An 18,912-nucleotide genomic window follows, 5' to 3' on the forward strand; every position below is an offset into this window, starting at 1 on the left:
AGATGACGAAGGAGCGGGTGAGACAGCAAAGAAGAAAACATTAGACGCACATGCTATGCTATTGTGCTACTAAACGTGATGATTTTCGTTCTCGGCAGAAGACTGTCTGTATTTCAGTTTTTACTAACATTGCAGATGTTAATAAAAGATTATTGGTTTGGATGAAGAGAATCGAGGAAATAAGATAATTTTGCTAAATGACTTTGGTGAAATAATCACGAAAAGTAGGGATGGGCGAGTGCTAATATCAGTTATCGGTATACCCAGCATTATTTCAATGGATCGGTACTCACGGCGGCCCTCTTGTGAATATTTCAATATGTTATATGTGCCCCCACGAGTCTAAACACGTCATTCTGATTATTATTGTGTTTGTGGAATAGGAGTTCCACCTGTTTTTATCCATCTGAGGGGGCGGCCATTTTGATTCTTACTGTCGACTGAAAATGACATCACAGTTACTCATACCTCAGGTAATGACCAATCACGGTTCACCTGTTTTGTGAATCTGAGCCGTGATTGGCAGTTACCTGAGCCCTGAGCAACTGTGATGTCATTTTCAGTCGAGAAAGTGGCAAAACAACCACCCCCTGAGATGGATTAGAAAGGGTGTATTTTACTGCTTAACTCGTATTCCACAAAGGCAATACAGGGAGCCCTTGAGTTACATCATACATCGTTTCGACTTTACCGTGCCCGTACCTCGTCCGTATCACCTTCTTTTACCTTAATTTCCCACAATAATCACTCCAATTTAAAGTTGTGTTGTTAACTCCCAGCAATGGACGACCTTGAGCAGGTCAGCTCGCCATCAGGCGCGTCACATTACCGTGTTTAAGTCTCCTTTAGCTCCGCTCTGCCATCCGTCAGCAATGAATGTCCATGCGGAAACACAAAATATTGGTTCCGTCTCTTCCGGGTCGCGCAAATATGTTGTTTTTTTAATTACTGTACAAAGTATTTTGATGAAAATATCGACTTTAACGGTGAAATCCAACTTAAGTCGAAATTGTGGTTACATCGCCAGCATAGGAACGAAAGTCAGCCGTAACTCGAGGACTTCCTGTACTAATCAGAATGCTGTGTTTAGTTGAGTGGGGCTGTATTAATAAGTCTTTCTTTAACAATATCTGTCATTGTTTTGTTCCTTTTTTTTTTGGTGGAAATTATATGTATAAAAGTACTCGTGGTATTGGTACTTGGTATCGTTATCAGTGAGCTGTGTGTGTCATTACCTCTTGGATCTGTTGAAGCCTCTCCGCCAAAGAGCTCATGGTTTCTTGCTCCCGCTTCAGCTTCTCAAGCCGCATTATGAGTTGGGCAGCGAATGACGCAGGCTCAACTGGGGTCATCTCTTTAGGCAGGCGATGTGTCCTCTGCAGGGTGAGCAACGCAGTGGGAAGGACAGTTTAATGTGAGCTAGTGTAACTGCGAGGTGTTCCCGACAGATGCAATATGGCGCATTAATCCGCTGCCCTTGTCCTAATCCAGTCCTGTTCCAAAAATCCTGAAACTATTCCAAAAAAACATGATCCAGATGCCCTTGCCCTCGCTAACCTGAACCTTCTTTCTTGCCCATCACACCCCAGATCTCCCCATGGCCAGTGCCCTTGGCAGTGCCAGGCTGCTGGGTAGCAGTTGGTTCATTGCTTGGAGGCGAGGCCCCCTGCCTGCACCCTCTGTAGCCCAACCAAGCCATCAGCTAGGCACCGTCTGAAGTCAGCACACTTCAAAGGGCCCTTGTCAAACATCAAACGCACACTAGGAGTGGGAGGGACACGCAGCTTTAAACCTCCGAATAAAAGGCAGATATTGACGGAAAAGAGGGAGCGAGTTAAAGGAGGAAAGAAAATGCGAGAAGTGGGGCAAAATTAACAGCATGAATATAATACGGAGTGAGATGTGCAATTGTTAGGTGGCCGTGGTGAAAGAAAGAGAGTGGGACAAAGCCAAGAAGAGGAAAGACGAGTCAAATAGCAGCAAAATCTCAGGCAAAGTAGTAATTCCTTTCTCAGTTGCATGCAGGGCAGCTCAAAGATACTCTAGTAACATTATCCTACTTTAAATATATGTATCCCCTCTTTTTTTTGTTATTTGGAACACTAGCTTTCTTGATTTTTACTCTTTTTTTTTTCTTTTTTTTTGTTGCTTCTCTCATCTCTTTGTATACACGATGAAGGGATAAGAAAAAAGGCGAGTGAAGCTGCTGGCAAAGGAGCGCCAGCCCTACATGGGGCCCCCCCTGCCTAGGGCTGGTACATCATGGGAGTCAGAGCCATCTCCAAATCAGGAGGGAAACATTAAAAGAGTGCAAGTGGGTAAGGGGGGTAAAAAAAAAAAAAAAAAAAGAGACTGAGACAGAGAAAAGCGAGGAGGAGGGGGGAAATGACGAGCAAACAGCAAAACTACATACACAGAGAAAGCACAGAAACTTATCCACTATATTGAGATATTCTTATTTTTGCTTGTAACAGATCTCCATATATGAAACGAGCAGAGGTTTTGACACTCCATATACTTTTACTGTATTTAAAAGTTTATTTGGGTACCTTGTCGGTATTTGTTGTTAGTTCAACACTGAACAGCAGGAACAAGTTTGGACTTAATGTGACAGTGCTGAGATGGTGATGAACTGGCTGGCTAGTGGCCACACTCCAACAACAATCACCATTTTTTTTGTGCATTGCAAGACAGAAATGATAAATTTAAAGGCCTAGATACAGCAATCCGACGTCGGGAGTCGGACAGCGTTGGGCCGATGGCATGCGCCATTTGATCAGTGTATAAATTACTGTTGTAAAGTCGGATCAAGTTGGAATACGTCCAGCAAATTTGACATGTTGAATTGGCGTTGGGGCATTTGATCACTGTGATTGGCTGTTAGCTAGCGAATCAGTGCACGGGGCAAGAAGAGGAAGTGACGAACGCGGATAAACAGTACTGATGGAAAGCCTGGACTATTTTTTTTTTTCGCTCATTTTGCGCATCGTCGCCCTGCTGTACTCTCTGCATTTGAACGTACAATATCTCTGGACAGAAGATCGGGAGATGACTTTATCTCTTTGGTTCAAGAGAGACCGGCATTGTATGATATTACCGTTAAAAGATTTGTTGACAAAGGTATGAAAGCCAAACTATTAGGGCTGGGTTCAAAATATCGATATCGTATCGATACGCCTTTTCATGTCCCAATATCGATACACAAACTCATGTATCGATATATCGATATCCACCCACCCCCCCGAAGCCAGCTGGGATAGGCTACAGCACCCCCACGACCCTTGTGAGGAAAAGCGGTTAAGAAAACGGATGGATGGATGGATGGATGTCACAACTATGAATGTCGTGAGTATCAGTTTTTTTTGTCACTTTATTTACACAGCCTGTACTGTAGTTGTAATTGATTTAAATTATTATTATTTGTTTTTACAAGGCCATGTTAAATAAAACAGATTATTAGTGTAACTGCAATGTATTCAATTCTTAATGTAAATGTTAATATTTTTACTAATGCATTAAATTAGAGTAACAAGTTTTTACTATTTGCAGCATTGGTAATTTTGACTGTCTAAAATAGCTACTCTGCATGAATTCCTCAACTGAATCGAATTAGGCCCTTGTGAATCGAATCGATTTCTGGAAATCTGAAACGATGCCCAGCCCTACAAACTATGGCATGACATGGGGATGCGACTGGATGCATGTAGGATTTATTTTTATATACGATACTGTGCAAAAAGTAACCGGTAAGCATTGTTTACGTTTTTATATCCCGCCCCCGTAGAGGTTTCTGGTTGCCTTTAGGAATGACTACCGCCACCGATGGTATGGAGGGGGATTACTTCACGCGCATGCACCGAAGGTACGTAATAGTCGGATTCGGTGCGGTGTGTATTTACCTAATTTTTCTACGCGACATGCTGACGTCTGGGTCGGTTGCATTTAGCCGATGTCGGATTGGTGTATCTAGGCCTTAACAGTTAACTTATGTAACGTTTAAAAAAAAAAAAAAAAAAGATACTTACTGGAAAGTGGGGAAGTGCAATCTGGCCATTGATCTTGACACTGCGATTCATCTCTCGTTGGAGATGTTTCTTAGGGGCCAACTTATAAGGAGGGATTCCATCTCTGTAAAGTAAAAATACATAAGTCAGTCTCTTTTAAATTAAATCAACCAAACTTAACGGATTCTCCGCTACTAACAACCTAGTGTTGACTGCTGGTACTTTCGGACCATTTGCCAATCTCAGTTGTGGTGGAAAAAAAAACAAAAACCCTGCTGGGTGGGAAGCCGTTCATCAGTAAAGTGACTAACACATCATCCCCCGGTGGCACACCACTATTCACACTACAGAAAAGTCAACAGGCCTCACATCTTTTGAAGCCAAGGCAACAAAAACGCACATCACAAAACCCAGCAGAACAATGGGGTGAGATATGCTAAACACCCTCCTGTGGACTTCAAAAGAGCCCTCCTGATAAGATTAGTCCCTTGTCAGCTTTGACAGCACTTCTTAATAAAGCCGAATACTATGCATTAATCTCAACATTTTTTCGTATCACTGATATAGAGCATGTCATTAGGAAGACGTTCTAGCCTGCTGACAATTAAGCAATTATTAAGGGAATTTTAGTTTCTCCAGTTTGCTAGCCTTTTCGAGTCAGTTGCCACTTAAGCTGAGCCAATTATCTTGGCCATTTTGGCCGCTCAGAAGTGTCTGACCTAGCCCAAACGCTACTTTTCTGCTGCTGCTTTGAAATCTCACACTCATGCACATATGCACCCACTGCCATCTTCGTTTGGCAAGCGCTTTACTGTGAGCCTCTGATCTGAGCAACATCAAAAGGCGGGTTTGTAAGATAAGGTAATGTTTGAAGTTGGTACTGCAACATTCCCCAGCGTCCAAGTAAATCCATAAATAAGATATAAGCAAAAACTGAAGCCCGCGTCAAATCCCCCCCCACCCCAAAATCCTCTTCTTCTTGTTCTTTATCTGGGAAATGAGATTCAAATTTGCACAGCGCCTTTTAACCACTAATCAAATTGTTCCCTCGAATGAAAGAGGAAGAAGCTCTTTTTGTATTACTGAAATCCATTTGGGTGGAAATACAAAGAACTGTAGTCAAGGACAGGAGAAACGTGGCTCGCGGAGACCAAGGTCTGTGATACACATCTCTCCACATAACTAAAAGAATGACATTTGACACACTACCATATTCAAAAAGTAGAAAAAGGATGGCTATTGACATCATCATCATTATTATTGCAGTCAGGCTGGCATTATTACACAATACGTTAAGTGCCACTCCAGCAAAACTGTTTCTCCAACAACTTTACGTCATCCTTGGTAAAGTGAAGTGAAACTAAAAAAAAATGGGCCCACAAGAAGCCTACTTTTACCAACACAATATCGAGCCAATGTCCAACTCACTGTGCTTTTAATCAACTCAAACTGTCTGCACAATGGTGATACAATTTGGCAGCTTGATGCTTTGTGTAGGTTTTGGAAGAGAAAACAGACGTACTCTTTCATGGCTTCATGGGCCCTTGCTTTATGGGGATCTCCTATTCAGTTGTGCAAGTCATTTTCAAAGCAGCCAGCCACCCTTTTATCCCCCTAAGCCCCCCTCACCCAACAATAGGCTGAAAGCGATTCAGTTAAGCCCTTTATACTCCATGCACTTTATTTTCTCACTCTCTTGCACTTTGAGCCCCAGCAGTCCCGCAACAGGCTCTGGAAGGTGACAGAGAGACGCTGTGGTGGACCGGGTCATGATGGAAGTGATTTTTGGGGGTGCATCAGTCTGGCCAGGGGGGAATTCCTCTGTCCCAAGGTCTATCAATGAGTAACCCCTGTGAAAGCCTTGCAGACACATGATCTCAGCACGCCACAGAGGCCAGTGGCAGGAAACCGACCCACCATGTGAGTAAGCCTCCTTTCATTTGGTGCCAACATTTTTCAGTGAGTTTGTCTTGAGGCCCAAATGGCCATTTCCCTCCCCCTCTCCTTTAGCTCTTCAAAGAGAAGAGCGATTAGATAATATGAAGAAGGAAAAAAAAAACAGGGCTGTTGTGGCAGAAGGGTGGGTGGGAGGAATGAATTTCAACTTTGAGGAATGAAGCCACACCCCCACCCACATCAAGACAATCTCATATTTTCCCCCTCTACTCTCCCGCAAGTAATGCATCAGAAAATAAACTTCAAAAAGGTCTTTAGAAATAATGCCGGTCGCAGTTCTCACCCTGGAGGCCATGACAACGCCACATTAATCGAATTAATTACCTGTGTAATTACATTATTCGCAGACCAATTTTTGGAATGTGCTACAGCTGTCTGCTACAAAAAAAAAAAAAAAAAAGAAGCTGAGTCCAAATATTATTATTCACATCTCTTTGCTAGAAATGCGCAACTTGAATGTTTCCAAACATATTTAGACATTGGAATAACAGCCACAGATAGTTGACCAGATAGTGGAATGGAAATTCAACATTTGAAGTCACCATATTATCTCCTGAGGAGTGCATATAGATAAAAACACTTACACACTACTGTCTGTCATTGACATTGAATCATCAGTCGTGGCATCACTGGAAATCTCACTGTCATTGGCACTGGTGGCGGGAGCAAAGATGTAGCCAGAGTTGACAAAATACGGGCTGGCATTGTCTCCTCGACGGTGTGCCCTGTGAACAAGAGGAGAATTGACATTTAGAAGTGATGTTTTTCAGTGTTGCAGTGCAGTGTGTGAGAACAAGTCATAGGAATGATGTTTGCTTCTGATGCGCATTCAGTGCAATTAAGAAGATAAACAGGACAACATGAAGTTTGTTTTGACGATGTCCTCAGTAGATTTCTATAATATGAGTCATTAACACAACACCGTGTCATCCACAGTAGAGCTCTGCCTCTCTCTTTTCTTTCATGCCAACCCTTCCCTGCTCTCCATATTCTCGCATTTGCTCCCTCCAACTACTCTGCGAATCCTCCCCTTCTCAAACTCCCTCGCTCTCCTTAAATCTTTCTGTGTGACTATCTACTCTCCTGCTGTTTTGCATTCCAGTTGTAGTGGTGAAGGGGGTGGATGAGGAAGTGGGGGTAGGGGGAACTTGAGCTTTTGCTAGGGTGGGGGGAGAGGGAAAGGGGGTATGAGGGCCCCTTTCTTTATGAGAATGCCTTCTGCTGGGAGTGCTGAGAGGAGAACCCCAGCGTGACTAAAGCTGTAGGCCCCAAGCACAAACCTGACCTTTGGAAGGTCCGCGCAAAGAGTCAGGTATTTTGCACAGCTGGGCTTTCGGCACCCCCACTCTCTTTCTGCATCTCTTGTTGCTTCCGTGGTCCCCATTACTGTCTTCACTTCCTCCGCTCTTCTCTCTTCCCACAAAGCATACTTAGTCTCTGACAAGCAATTTATTTTCCAAACAGGAGAGATAAAAGTGTTGAATTGCAATTGCACACTAAGTAGCGGCAGAAACTATGGTACAGAGCTGAGGATGTTTTTACCACTCTGGAGTTGCATATGGGAGATCTAAGAAGAAAAAACATGAGAAAAGAGAATCTGTGCAGTGCCAAAATTAGTTACACATGTTTGAGATGGAAATGGGTTGACCTACAGACGTGGTGAGGGCCACAGAACGGGGTCCTACAGGTGATGCAAGGGAGAAGAGGTGGCTTTCTGTTTGCCATGTAATTTTTCACTAAAAACAAAACAAAAAAAAGTATACGGCACACTCGTCAACAACCACTTGCTTACTGACTGCTAACTTAGCACGGAGACTAACATGCAAATTAATAGCTACATCTGTTTTAGATCATCTCTAATCGACAACGCCACGGACAAGTACTGTACTATGTGTTTTTATAGTCTTCAATGACTTCTTTATTCCTACAGAGCCAATTACTAAAAGTATGACGTCTCTAGAACTAGTTAGCCACTACAACTAGTGGTTTGACAAGTAGTTCTTTTGATGAAAGACATTTGATGATGATAGGTGCTGACTTTGGATGCCTAAACTGTAGACATAAAACCATACTGCTTAACTGAAAAACTTTCTTTTTTCACATCTAGCTGTAATAGTCTGGCACTTGGTGTGTGAAGTCATGCCTGCAACAGAGGAAGGGTTTCAAAGCACAGGAAACTTGAATAAGCCAGCAGAGAGTTACCTGCAAGACACCATTTACTTAAAAGGAAGCCTCAGCTCCATTGATGTTTTGTACCCAATACACCCCACCCTCTAACCCCTTAACTAACTGCAAGGCAGGAGGGGACAAACATAAGGAATGCTATTCTGGGACCCTTTGATCAACTGTCTCCCTCCACCGCTTTTTACAAGAACTGACATGAGTAAAGTATCCAATGAAAACATAGAAACAAACATGCCGGTGCAGTAAGACACGTCCTTCAGGAAAAACGGTTCTTACCTGCAACTCTTCTCCATAATTTCAGCTGTTGCCCGGATGGCAGCGGTCGCCCTCAAGGATTTAGCTGAAAGTCCGACCACCGAACCTAAAGCCTTTGCCTTCAGGTCATGACAGCTCCACTCCTCTTCCTCCATAAGAGGTGGAAGGTATCCACACATAAGCTTGAGGCTGCCAAGTGTGCCATGATTTGTGTAAGCGGCGTTCTCACAGCCCGTGCGCACATACTCGCGGTATATGTCAGAGGTCAAAAACATCTGGTAAGCGTTCTCTTCCATGTTGGACTGGATCTCTGTCTGTGCCTGGTCAAATATGGCAGAGTCGATCTGTTGTTTTTTAATACTATCCCTTATGTAGGTCTTGGTGGCGGGTTTGAGCTGCTTGGCAACAATGCTGTTGTTCTCGATGTACCGTTTGAAAATAACTTTGGCAACTCGCATTGTTTTGGTATCCTTTAAGTCCATTTGCCTGAAGCCGTTGCATGCGAACCAAAAGTCCAAAGTGTCCACGCAATTCTCCTGCTCCAAAAAGGTCCTAAAGAGTTGAGCACCATCCTGATCGCCAAGAAGAAAATGCAAAGACTTTGTCCACCGGATCAGTGGGGAGTCCGGGGACGCACTTCCCTCTGGCTCCCCCAGCCCATCCTCGTTCCTCCTTGGAGTGGAGCCGGGGAGCGCAGCAGCAGTGGGGTTATCTTTAACCTTATGAAGGGCTTTCATTTTTCCAGACCGGCTGGGTATGTAGCATGACGACTCTCCCTCCTCTCCCGGTACCGGAGGACGAGGGGCATCTTCTCGGAAGCTACTGCTGATGTGCTCCGTAAGCGCCCTGCTCATGGCTCCAGCTCCGGTTGCCTCTGTGAGAGTGCAGTGGTGCCTCCACTGAGCTCCAGCCTAATCCTACTCACTCTCTAAAAGCAGCAGGGGAGCTTCTCAGCTCCTCTTCACTCTGAAACACACAAAGTATTGATCTAATCAAAGCCATATCCTGCTGAACTTCAAAAGGAAGACATCAAGTAAACAGTCCCTCTTTTCTTATTTAAAAAGAAACTCAAAAGGTCCAGAGAATAAAAAGGTTTTTTTTCCCCGTTTCATTTGTCTATTTATAATCTAAATGAGAGATCAAATGAAGCCCACATACTCAACGTGCAGTGGATCTGTCACATCAAAACATTTTAGAAGAATAAACAAACCTGAGTATTAACTCTTCATCATACCCAAATTCTGACATCTGAGGCTTACACGTGTTTAAAATCCACGGCGCTGGCTTCATTTCTAATTAACTCCCACTTGCGACCGTGCCATATCACACGCACATAGTCACACGGTTTCGGAGTCCAACACTTTGTCCAGCTTTCCAGGTACGAGTGGAGATACAGTAGTGCATCTCACGTGACCATAGAACAACCATACAAGGTCTAAGCAGCCCCGCGGGAAAATCTGTGCGTAAACGTTAGCGATCAATAACAAAATGCTTGTCAATAGAGGCTATTACGGTTTTATAGTTACAGCTTTATAACGGCTGCCGACGTCCGATTCGGAAGAGGGGGATGCCACATTTGTTTAGTCGCTGCAAGTTATATTTCACATCCGGATGAACAAGAATTTTAAAATAAAAACAAATGTGGAAGAATGACAGTTTTCAACAAAGCGCTTCGTAAAAGCAACATACCATCGCAGGTCACATCCAATGGCAATGCATTTCAAAAATTTAGTTATTCCATTTTTGAAAAGTTGATGGCAGTCCACAACTCTCAGGCAGGGCAAGTAATCCAACACAAAATGCGATCAAGAGCCGCATCTGCCGTGCCACGCGTGTCCCTTCTCCATGCAAAACACTGTAACGTAGCCTTCCACCCCATTCAACAAATTACCTCAGAAGCGGCAGGCACGGTCCCTATGTAGCTCTCTGGGGGTGTCAAAATCTGGAGGAGGTAAACGAAAAGAAGGAGGGGGCTCCGGTTGTGGAATACATCCCACTTTTCCCCCAGCTATAGGAGGCGCACAGACAGAGAAATGGTCGTTTTTCTTTTTTTAAATCTGAGCCACGAGTACGTGCGCGCGCACAAGCGCACACAGACACATAAGCTTCTTATCTCGCCGTATTTCTCGCCCACAAACAAGAAACATAGCCCCGCTTTCTCAACTTCAAAGCTGAGCAGCAGCACATCAAAGCGGCCAAGAGAGGGGGCCTGTGGAACAGCTTCGCTACAACTTACCATCCATGTTCTCCACCAGCCTGCCGCATTCGAAATCGTTCAAAGTTTACGCAGTCCGGAGTCCCGACAGTTTGTATTTCACTCGCACCCGGCGCTTCTCCTCCGTCTTATCAAGTTGGACAATACTGAGGCACACATTACACTAAACATGCGTCTTCCTCAATGTGTTCAGCCTCAGCTCAGGTAAAGTGTCAAGAATCGAGCAACAGAACACATGAGTGATGTTTCTAAACCAACAGCGCTGGAGGTTTAACAGCGTGGACTTCAAAGAAAAAAGGCTGGCCTGGTCCCGGAAGATACATAACAACACGCGACTAGATCCTTTTACCGAAAATGCCATATTAACTTAACCATATGAAATAAAATGCAGGCAGATCGATACAAACGGTTCCGTTTAACGTGTTATGTTGCAATGGTTTTGTACACATACATTTGGGAGTGAACTCATTTAAGAAATGCATGTTATGGGAAAGAAATCAATTCACGCGTATACTAGGACCTTATCAAAGACAGACAATCGAGCTAACTCCCTGAGGTTTTGGAACGTCAGAAGTGGTCTGCCCAGCAATACTCTGGTACTGTACTGTATTCTCACAGCGTTTATACACACCAACTTTGAACTGGAACACAATACAACACAACACAATTAGAGTATTGTTTTCCACAAAATAGTGGTAAGCGTTAAGCAGTAACAAATATAGCAAACAGTTTTCAAGTTCTGGCAATAAGTTTGTGATGACATGACTGAGTTGAAAGCAATGCGATCGGACAAACAGTGAATAATATTTATATTGATATTAACACAATATCACAATTACAGTCAAACATCAAACACTTTTGTCATTGATTTCATACAGGAATGGATCATTACATCATAACCTGATAAAAGCTTGAATATTAACCTTTATTAGAACCCAGTGTTGGGAAACTTTTGTTGTTGTTGTTTTTTTTTTACACAAACTAGTTCAAAGTTCAACTCACAAATTATTAATAGACTAGTTCAGTTCAGGGCGGCACGGTAGTCGAGTGGTTAGCACGTCTGCTTCCCAGTTCTGAGGTCTCCTGTTTGAGTCCAGGCTCGGACCTTCCTGGGTGGAGTTTGCATGTTCTCCCCGTGCCCGCGTGGGTCTTCTCCGGGTGCTCCGGTCTCCTCCCACATTCCAAAGACATGCATGGCAGGTTAATTGGGCGCTCCGAATTGTCACTAGGTGTGCGTGTGAGTGTGGATGGTTGTTCGTCTCTGTGTGCCCTGCGATTGGTTGGCAACCAGTCCAGGGTGTCCCCAGCCTACTACCCAGAGCCAGCTGAGATAGGTGCCAGCAGCCCCCGCGACCCTTGTGAGGAATGAGCGGTCAAGAAAATGGATGGATAGTTCAGTTCATAATTTCAATTTTTTTTTTTAACTAAGTTCATTGGTCCAAAATGAAGTCAACGTAAAAGGTCAATGAGAAATGCAATTAGTAGGAGAGTAATATAAGAAGAATACTGTACACTAAATTAAATAATGCATAACAATTAATATATATATATATATATATATATATATATATATATATATATATATATATAAAGACGGTTCCTGCGTGCATTGGCCTTTTAGGGGCAGTGTGGTGCCATGCAATGTGCATGCATGCATTACAATGAGATGGAAGGAGGTCGCATAAAATACAACTCCTTTTTTACAGATTGGGAAAATGTGTACTGTTTAGCAGTGTTGTCTTACCTGTGTACTGTACAGTATATGTGTTTCCAATCGTGTAGATAAATAAAGATGATTTGACTTGACTTGAATATCCGTTAGTTGAGGGATGTCACTCCAGAAGTTGATGCTAATTTTCTGTTAGCATTTGAATAGGATCCGCCATCGACTTTAGCACTAGCGCTGTTTTATAAACAAAGCATGTGTTGTATTCAGTTGTATTTAATATACAATGGATGTTTTTCTTCTTGTGTGTTACTCTTCGGAACAGCAGAATCACATACGCTCCGCGTTTGTTACGCAAGAAATATATAGCGGTGCTGCGAGTTACATCGGGTAAGCATGCATCTCATTTTGATGACGTATGTACCTTGCGACCGTTCATCACCACTGCGGTTGTCACATAATGGTATTCCCACCTGTTTGCGGTGTTTTACTCTGCTTTTCTAACATGAGATAACCTGGCAACCTGGATAAAAAATTAACTGTGTTCAAAGCCGTCCATTTGCCCCAGAATGAGCTCGTTCATAGAAACTTCCACGAAGCAAACATGCACTACGTCCAGGTCACGTTGGCACAAAATATGAACAAGTTCATAAACTTTCATTCATTGAACACGTTCAGGTACAACACTGTGAGTACCACAATGCTGACATTTGTAATGATTTGCAAATTTGCTAAAATGGTGCTCATTACTAAACTTTCAGGTCCATCCATCCATTTTCTATACCACTTATCCCCATTAGGGTCGTCAATTATTTATTAAAATCCATTTAAGTTTTCTGACCCATTTTTCCATTATGCACTCTAAAAACAGTTGGGTAAAAAAAAAATAACCTAACTATGGGTCAAAAATGGAAAGACTGATCCTCTACTTGGGTCTATTTGAGCCAACTTTGAGTCAAGAAATTGGTCTTTTAGTGTAAAGGCCTAGATACACCAGTCGGACAGCGTTGGGCATGCGCCGTTTAATCACTGTATAAATTACTGTCGTAAAGTCAGATCGAATTGGAATACGTCGGGGCGTGTTTCCTGCAAATTTGACATGATGAATCAGCGTCGGGGCATTTGATCACTGTGATTGGCTGTTAGCTAGTGAATCAGCGCACAAGGCAAGAAGAGGAAGTGACGAACGTGAATAAACAGTACTGATGGTACTTTTTTTTTTTCCCGTTCATTTTGCGCATCATCACCCTGCTGTACCCTCCGCTTTTGAACGTACAATATCTCTGGACAGAAGATCAATAAGATGACTTTATCTCTTTGGTTCAAGAGACAGCCATTGTATGATATTACTGTTAAAAGGTTTGCCGACAAAGGTATGAAAGTCAATCTATGGCATGACATGGGGATGCGACTGGATATAGCAGGTAGGATTTACCTTTATATATGATACTGTGCAAAAATTTTGTCAAAGGGTGTCATTCACGTGGAAGGACATCGTGAAAGAAAAAGTAACCAGTATGCATTGTTTATGTTTTTATATCCCGTCCCAATAAAGAGGTTTCTGTTTGCCTTTAGGAATAATGACTACCGCCGCTGATGGTATGGAGGGGAATTACTTCTCTCGCATGCACTGAGGGTACGTAATAGTCGGGGTCGGTACGATGTGTATTTAAGTCATTTTTCTATGCGACGTGCTGACGTGTGGGCCGACGCCACAGGGGGTAGGGGGGTCGGTCACATTTGGCTGATGTCGAATTGGTGTATCCAGGCCTTAAAACAACTCATAAATTTTAGTTAGATCCTTTACTTGGGTAAAAAAAAAAAAAAAAAAAAAAAAAGGGTCATTTTGTATAAAACAACACAGAAAGTTGGATCAAAGTGACCCATAAAGTGGATCGCTCATATTTTTGATCCATAATTGAGTTAGTTTTGACCTAACTGTTTTTAAGAGTGTGTTTTGTGAAAAACAGTCTAATTTGCCAATTGGAAACGTAAAGAACGAATAATCCACAGATTAAAAGATAACCTGGATAACATTCCATGACACATATATCAAATAATATGCATATTAACTTACAGGCCTTGCAGCAAAGCTGTTATCCTAACACAGTTACTTGTTCCACATTTGGGGGAAATGGCACAGCATGACATTTTGACAAAAATTGGACAGAGAGCAAAGGCAAGAGCTGTTTGCTAGTCTTTTAATTCACATGACTTCCCTTATGTCATTGTGACAGAATCTTAGAGAGTGGGTTAGACAGTGATCCAGTACCATGGTACTTCAAAGGTCCTTTTGATGTTGAAAATCAACTTTATGAGGGAGAATATAATTATGTAAGTCAGAGGATTCACATTCGCAACACTCTCTTGATGGTAAAGGACAAGACAACTAATGAAATCCAGCTTCTGACATTATTTCATATTAAGTTGTGAAGAAATATGCACACTGTGTGGCAGTTCCCATGTGAATTTCTAAAGTATGGGCCTGATTTACTAAGATCCAAAATAGCGGGTGCTAAATTTCGTGTTCACACTGACAGATCGCACATGATGTTGACGGGCGTACTCTCTGTGATCTACTGAGATTCAATAGTGTACAAAATTGTGTTCAGTCACTAACATATTGTGTGCTCTGCTGGCACATTTCTGAAGGTGGTGGAGGACCATCACATTTAAAACAAGATTTTATGCTCTTGGCTGCCACACATTGACAGTTGTAGGGAAACCCAACTGAATTTTTGGTTAATGCACTGTTTGACAACTACTCTTTGTGAGTGGCCGATGTTGACCACTGGTTTTGTGGCTTTTCAAAATTTGAATCGCAGTTGCACGATGTGGTGATGTCGCAGATCACCGCCAACTTAAATGCACATGAGCTTTTGCACGCGACAAATATATTTCCAAGTTTTAAGTGAGACAGACACAGCCAACCGCCATGCCGCTCCCAAACCACGCAAATACACAGGTCACATACATACAGTAGCCCATATTGTTTTCCAACAATATTGTACTATCTTTATAATTGTATATGTAACAACAAATGGAAAGCTAGCAGTTCCTCATTAGAAATTGGTACCTTTTCATTGACTGTATATTAATTTGGCAGTGGTTATTTTTGCCATGAGCTGCTAAAATAAGTGCTGTTAACTTTCTAGATTCTAGTTCTTACCCCACATTATAGCCAAGTGACAGCTTCAGGGCCGGGAGCTTCCTCGAAATGTGCGCTATACAACACTGACGTTGGAGTCAGGTGTCCATTTATCTCTCGTCTGTTGTACTTGCTTTGTCCATTTTTCGCCAAGAGCTGCATCTTGAGGGAACTGAAAAAGGCTCACGCCACCCTCGCTTCGATTACAACAAAATCCGGCCACGCAACGAGATGGCGTTGTAGAAATTCAGTTGATGATAAAACACACAGCAGTCATAAGCTTGCAGTGGCAAAGCAAAGACACTGACTTACGTTCTTCCGCTGATGTAATATCCGATTCGGTCGCTGGAGCGCGCCAAATGGCCAGATTTTGGGCGGGTAAGATAAAAATAAGGAAATACTCTTTTAATATGTTTTGACTCGACGAGCCCCTCATTTTGTCGTGTATATTATATCGTTCCAAACAACATATTAAAAAATGTCCTGAGCTGTCCCATACACTTTAAGGCTTAATGTTCCATTAATATAACATTCTTCCATGAATCCTAACCCTAAGTAAGACGTTTTGTTTAATATATCTAAATTTGATGTTTAACATCAATTCAGCCGCATATTGAATCGATTCGAGAATTGCGCGCTGTAATATCACGATCGATATATTGCCGAATCAATTATTATTTTTTTTAAATACCCCTACTTTTGAGTGTTGCATATCTTGGTCAGGTTAGTGTGGAAGGGCAAATTTGCAAGCTGTTGGCTACCACGCACATTTCCTATAGCTAACATTGGCATAGTTATTTGGATTTGAACATGTCAAGCTACCTACTCGTCCAGCAGGAAAAGAGCCGAGCCCCACAAAGGCAGCGTCGGTTGGAAATTCCCCTCGTCTTTGACCGCAAGCCAGCAATTGTGAAGAACTAATGTGTTAATCTGCTAATTGGGAGATGTCTGACTCATAAATGGTCAAATAAAAAGACTATTGTACAGATATTTTTGGGCAAATTGCTCCACAGAGCAGCTTTAAATTATTGCATTGACTTTTTTTAAGCTGATATAGGACATATTTATTTCCGGTTTATTTGTTTTATTTTGTGCTTAAATACACATAGAATAGATCAGTATATATAGCAGGTGTGGCTCATTTCTGACAAGCAACAAGTTGGTCATGCAAAACCAGTAAAAGTGAGTGGTGAGTTGCTCAGTCAGGATGTCACGGTTTAAAAAGGACCCAACTTATTGCTGTACATGTTAATAGTAAATTAGATCAAACTAACTTGTTAGTGTCCAAACACGCAGAACTGTTTTTAATATAAAATGCCACTGTGCTTGCTGAGAGGATGCAGTCTTGTTTTTAACCCACTGTTATCATCGTCAGTATTCAATACTGTATTTTATTATTGCATTTTCAATATCGCTGTGTTTGTGGTATAATCCAGACTTTGAATCGAATTCACAAGTTCTCAATTATACTTCTCAACATTCCGTTGAGAAGCAGCCCAGGTTTTTACAAAAATATGAGCTTTACCATAAGCCTTTCCTGTTTTCTGGTCGACCAGTTGATTACACTGACATTCAGCCAACCACACCCTGCACACAGTGAGCCTGTCTGGTGGTTAAGGCTAGCTTATTTAAAACACATTTTTTAAATAAATTTTCACTGTAAAGTGTTATCATAAAGTGGTGTGAACAGTTACAAAGTCTTTTGGGGTGTGTGTGCGGGTGTGTGTGTGGGGGTGTGTGTGTTGGAAAGATGGAATATGAAGAGGTCCTGGCCTCTGTTTACTCTGGAGGTCTCTCCAAAACAAACACCGCTGCCACAAATCCAAACAATCCAGCACCCAATATGCAAAAAGCTTCCAACACTTCCCAAAGCAAAGTGCCTACCTGACTGCAAGATGGAACTTTAAATGACACAGTGGGTCAGCAGCGTAAGCACTGGCATGTTCAAGAGGCACTCGACTGATCTGGCCCAATTTCCGGCATGATATCTGTGCACCAACTACATCATTGTCATCTTTTAAAAGCGGATGGCTTGACGTACATGAGGGTTATAAAATATGACAGACAATCTTAAATGTGTGTTATTTTCAATTCGGCATGAGATTACATCTTTGTCCAAATCAAATTAGGCTGCAAAGTGGAAAAAAAGAAACCACAGACAGTAGAATTTTTTGCTGACAGACAGGAAGCAGCTTCATGCTTTCCTCCGTCTGTTTTTAATGACCTAGAGTTCAGACTACTTTAGAATTCTTTGCTTTTAATCAGTTTCTCCAACCTGTTACGATTGCCAGATAAACTTTTCATTGATGATTTGATTACGATTGATTTTGCAGTCGCCACAGAATGGCAAATCCTTGTGACCACACCTGCTGACCCTCGAATGCCCATGCTTGTGTTGTGCTTCAACAAAAGAGGGTGCCGTAAAGTAGCCACAAGAAGCCCTTTTTTTCTATGTTGAACCTGCACTCACCCCTTTGTTAGGGCCCTCACTATTTATACAAAAAAAAAGAAGCACAATAAAGGATGGGGAGTACAGCCAGTGACTTGCAATAAAGCCCCAATAAAAACAGGGTGACCTGAAGGCTAATTGGGAGCTTGTGAGGGGGAAGAAATTAAGAACATCGGGTCTGTCACCAGAGATTGGAAATTAAGCACTTGTTTGATTAAAAGCCGGATTGACAACACAAGAGAGAGTGAGCAATTCACTGCTTGCTAATGCGGTTGACATACCAGGACATAAATAAAATGAGACGGTACTTGAGTTGATGTAAAGCGTAGGAAGGGTTGAAATAAATGTCTCTTCTATGCGTGTGTTCTTGGCTATTGTAATGTTGAGATCTTTGATGCTGCACCAACAGAAACATCAACCTGACAGAAGGTTCGTATCATTTATAGCCACTTTTTCTTAAGAACAACTTTCCTATTTTCATCATCCCACAGTTGCCACAATGCAAACAATACATTCTGTGTTTTATCCCTCTTTCCTCAGCGCAAATCCTACACTTGTACCGAAATAGCACAGAAAGAAAAGTGGAGAGGGTGGATAATTGCAAATAACCCAATATTTAGGAGTTCAAAGGCTATGGTGGGTTTGGGTGATAATTTTGGCTGCATCTCTATAAACACTAATAAAATTAAGTGCATCGGAGGGGGCGTGGCCAGGCGTCCCTTTGAAGAGACCCTGTGATCAGTTCCCCCTCTCAATTAGCGTATTGTCCACTTCTCCTTTCAGCATGGGAGGGAGGGGACATTCTACCCCCCTTAGCTTCCCTTTGAAGTGATTATCCCTTTATCTCAAGCCTGAGCGAGGAATATCTTGGGGGACAATGGCAAATTAAAGCCCATATGGAGAGAAGCGTGAATGGCTGTTTGTAGGCTCAAAGAGAAATAGTTGAGGGAAAAAAATGCAGGGATAGAGAAATAAACAGAGTGGGGAGGAGGGAAAGAAGGGCAAATAGCATCATTTTGTTTGCATGAGCTGAGG

General features: G+C 42.4%; 1 protein-coding gene across 9 annotated transcripts in view; it reads right to left on the reverse strand.

The window, feature by feature from the left end:
• LOC144020088 (axin-2-like) overlaps positions 1 to 18,912 on the reverse strand; it is a 371,050-nt gene that overhangs the window by 12,747 nt on the left and 339,391 nt on the right. For 5 of the 9 annotated variants that reach the window (XM_077523139.1, XM_077523136.1, XM_077523137.1 and 2 more), the window contains 4 exons: positions 8,421 to 9,365; positions 6,545 to 6,685; positions 4,026 to 4,128; positions 1,236 to 1,376 (listed from right to left, as the gene is read on the reverse strand). In XM_077523139.1, coding sequence (XP_077379265.1) covers positions 1,236 to 1,376; positions 4,026 to 4,128; positions 6,545 to 6,685; positions 8,421 to 9,253 — 1,218 coding nt within the window. In that variant the 5' untranslated portion in view covers positions 9,254 to 9,365. The other 4 variants (XM_077523142.1, XM_077523143.1, XM_077523138.1 and 1 more) reach the window with 4 other exon arrangements.

The sequence above is a fragment of the Festucalex cinctus genome, chromosome 6 (assembly GCF_051991245.1).
Source record: "Festucalex cinctus isolate MCC-2025b chromosome 6, RoL_Fcin_1.0, whole genome shotgun sequence".
Lineage (NCBI taxonomy): Eukaryota > Metazoa > Chordata > Actinopteri > Syngnathiformes > Syngnathidae > Festucalex > Festucalex cinctus.